Here is a 2,105-nt window from a genome sequence, read left to right as displayed (position 1 = left end):
TGGGAAAATCTCCAAACTAAAAATAGAAACATAAATAGAAACTATTAAAACATAACTCCGCCTTCCTGACTATAGGGCATACCCCAGGGCGGGGCAGTGAGATCATCACCCTTCCCAAATAATGGTCATTTAATGGGTTGCATTGTTCTCGTGTGGCTGCTACGGCATTCACCGCACTCCTTTGATGGGGGTCTTAAAGGAGAACTATGAGGGGGGTGTGCTTTTCCCTCAGCCTCATAGTTCTAGCCGGTTCCTCCAGCGCTGACTGGCGGAACTGACGGGGGGGCGTGTACAGCTGGCTCTGCCTCTGGATAGGCAGAGCCAGCTGTCACTCCCGCAGCTGGGTGGATCCAGACATAATTGTCGGTATCCGCTCCGGCGCCTCAGTATACCGCGAGCTGTAGCTCCCTATATACTGAGCTTAGGGTGACGGGAGGACGCTAGTTTGTGTCCTCCAGTTACCCTAAGGAGAACTATGGGGAAAAGCCCTGACCTCATAGTTCTCCTTTAAAGGCCGCGGCTGGTTCAGACTTTGTATCCTGTGACTTTTAATCTTAAACCTCAATGGGTGCCATTAGTTCTGCACTCAGCATTATGTAAAGTGTTGTGCAAACCGATGGAACCATATAAGTTATTATTATTATACAGGATTTATAGAGCGCCAACAGTTTGCGCAGCGCTGTACAATAAAAGGAAGACATTACAATCACAATATAATTCACGACAAGATGGCAAGTCCTGTATAATAATAACCAGGGGGTGTCCGCAGGGCCGGATTTCCATTTCAGAAGTCCGTAGGCACGGATGGAAATGCCCTTACCTGCTGCGGGACCTGCCGGCTATCACATATGCAGAGAAGGACCCCAGCGTTGCGTAAGGCTGCCCTAAACAGACTTAGGCAGAGTAGGTACCTGCAGAGAGCCCAGAGTGCCTGTAGGAACGTGCCTACCCTGCCTAATGGTACAGTAAATCGGGCCCTAGACTCCCGCCACCTGGCGGTGCAGGAGGAAACCTGGGGTGGGGGGTGGGAATGCGTGGTGGTGTGGATATTGGTATGCTGCATGGGGCTGGTGTTACCTCCGGATAGAGTTTGAGGTGAGACAGAGTCCGTCATGAGTCCATCACACCAAAGTTGGTCAAGGCAGAGTCCGTCAAGGCAGAGTCCGTCAAGGGGCAGAGTCCGTCATGGCAGAGTCAGTCATGGCAGAGTCAGTCATGGCAGGGTCCGTCATGGCAGGGTCCGTCATGGCAGAGTCCGTCATGGCAGAGTCCGTCATGGCAGAGTCCGTCATGGCAGAGTCCGTCAAGGCAGAGTCCGTCATGGCAGGGTCCGTCATGGCAGGGTCCGTCATGGCAGGGTCCGTCATGGCAGAGTCCGTCATGGCAGAGTCCGTCATGGCAGAGTCCGTCATGGCAGAGTCCGTCAAGGCAGAGTCCTTCTAACCCCAGTCCCATACCCCTTGTTGCCTCCAATGCTCCCATATACTAACATGTCTCTGTTCTCTGTGTTCCCTCCAGGAGAAAAGATGAAGAGTTGGGACCGGGACGTGTTCTTCTCCCCTCCCCCCCCATCCCCCCGGATTTCGTACAGAGGACACGGAGTTCTTCAAGAGACACTTTAAAACTTTTCCAGTATTTTCCACTCGGCTTATTTATGAAACTTTTCTGGACTTTTTTGGGGGGGTTTTTCTTTTTTTAATGTTGGGTGTAAATAATGGTCGCCCGTCTCGGTGAACGCGGCCTTTCTAGAGATCGGGAAAGCTGGACTATATTTATAAAAGTTAAGACAAAAAAATTGTACATTTTGATTTTTTGTTTTTGTTGCTGTTTTTGAACGTGCCAAGTTTTCTAGCGAGTACGACGTTTGCACTGCGACTTGTACAGAACGACGCGAAACGAGAAAAATAAAAAAAAATAAAAAGCACAAGGCTTCGCTGCATGCGGTCCCCTCCGAGACTGAGCGCTGGACACGGCCGGCAATGTACGTACGCGGAATGCAAATGGCGGGGGGACACTGCGGCGGAGGAGGAGGACGCGGTCCGGTACAGATTCACGCGGTCACATCAGCTTTCTCCGGGGACTGGTCATTACAAGGAGCTTCCGTT

General features: G+C 51.4%; 1 protein-coding gene across 1 annotated transcript in view; it reads left to right on the top strand.

Moving 5' to 3' along the window:
• Positions 1-1,921, top strand: part of ROBO3 (roundabout guidance receptor 3) — a 136,753-nt gene extending 134,832 nt beyond the window's left edge. The window contains exon 30 of the mRNA XM_018564975.1: positions 1,519-1,921. Coding sequence (XP_018420477.1) covers positions 1,519-1,530 — 12 coding nt within the window. The 3' untranslated portion in view covers positions 1,531-1,921. The remainder of the gene's footprint in view (positions 1-1,518) is intronic.
• Positions 1,922-2,105: the final 184 nt, after the last annotated feature.

Source organism: Nanorana parkeri, unplaced genomic scaffold (assembly GCF_000935625.1).
Source record: "Nanorana parkeri isolate BGI_ZX_2015 unplaced genomic scaffold, ASM93562v1 scaffold802, whole genome shotgun sequence".
Classification (NCBI taxonomy): domain Eukaryota; kingdom Metazoa; phylum Chordata; class Amphibia; order Anura; family Dicroglossidae; genus Nanorana; species Nanorana parkeri.
The sequence above is the reverse complement of the archived record's forward strand: the minus strand, read 5'-3'. Positions and strand labels throughout refer to the sequence as shown.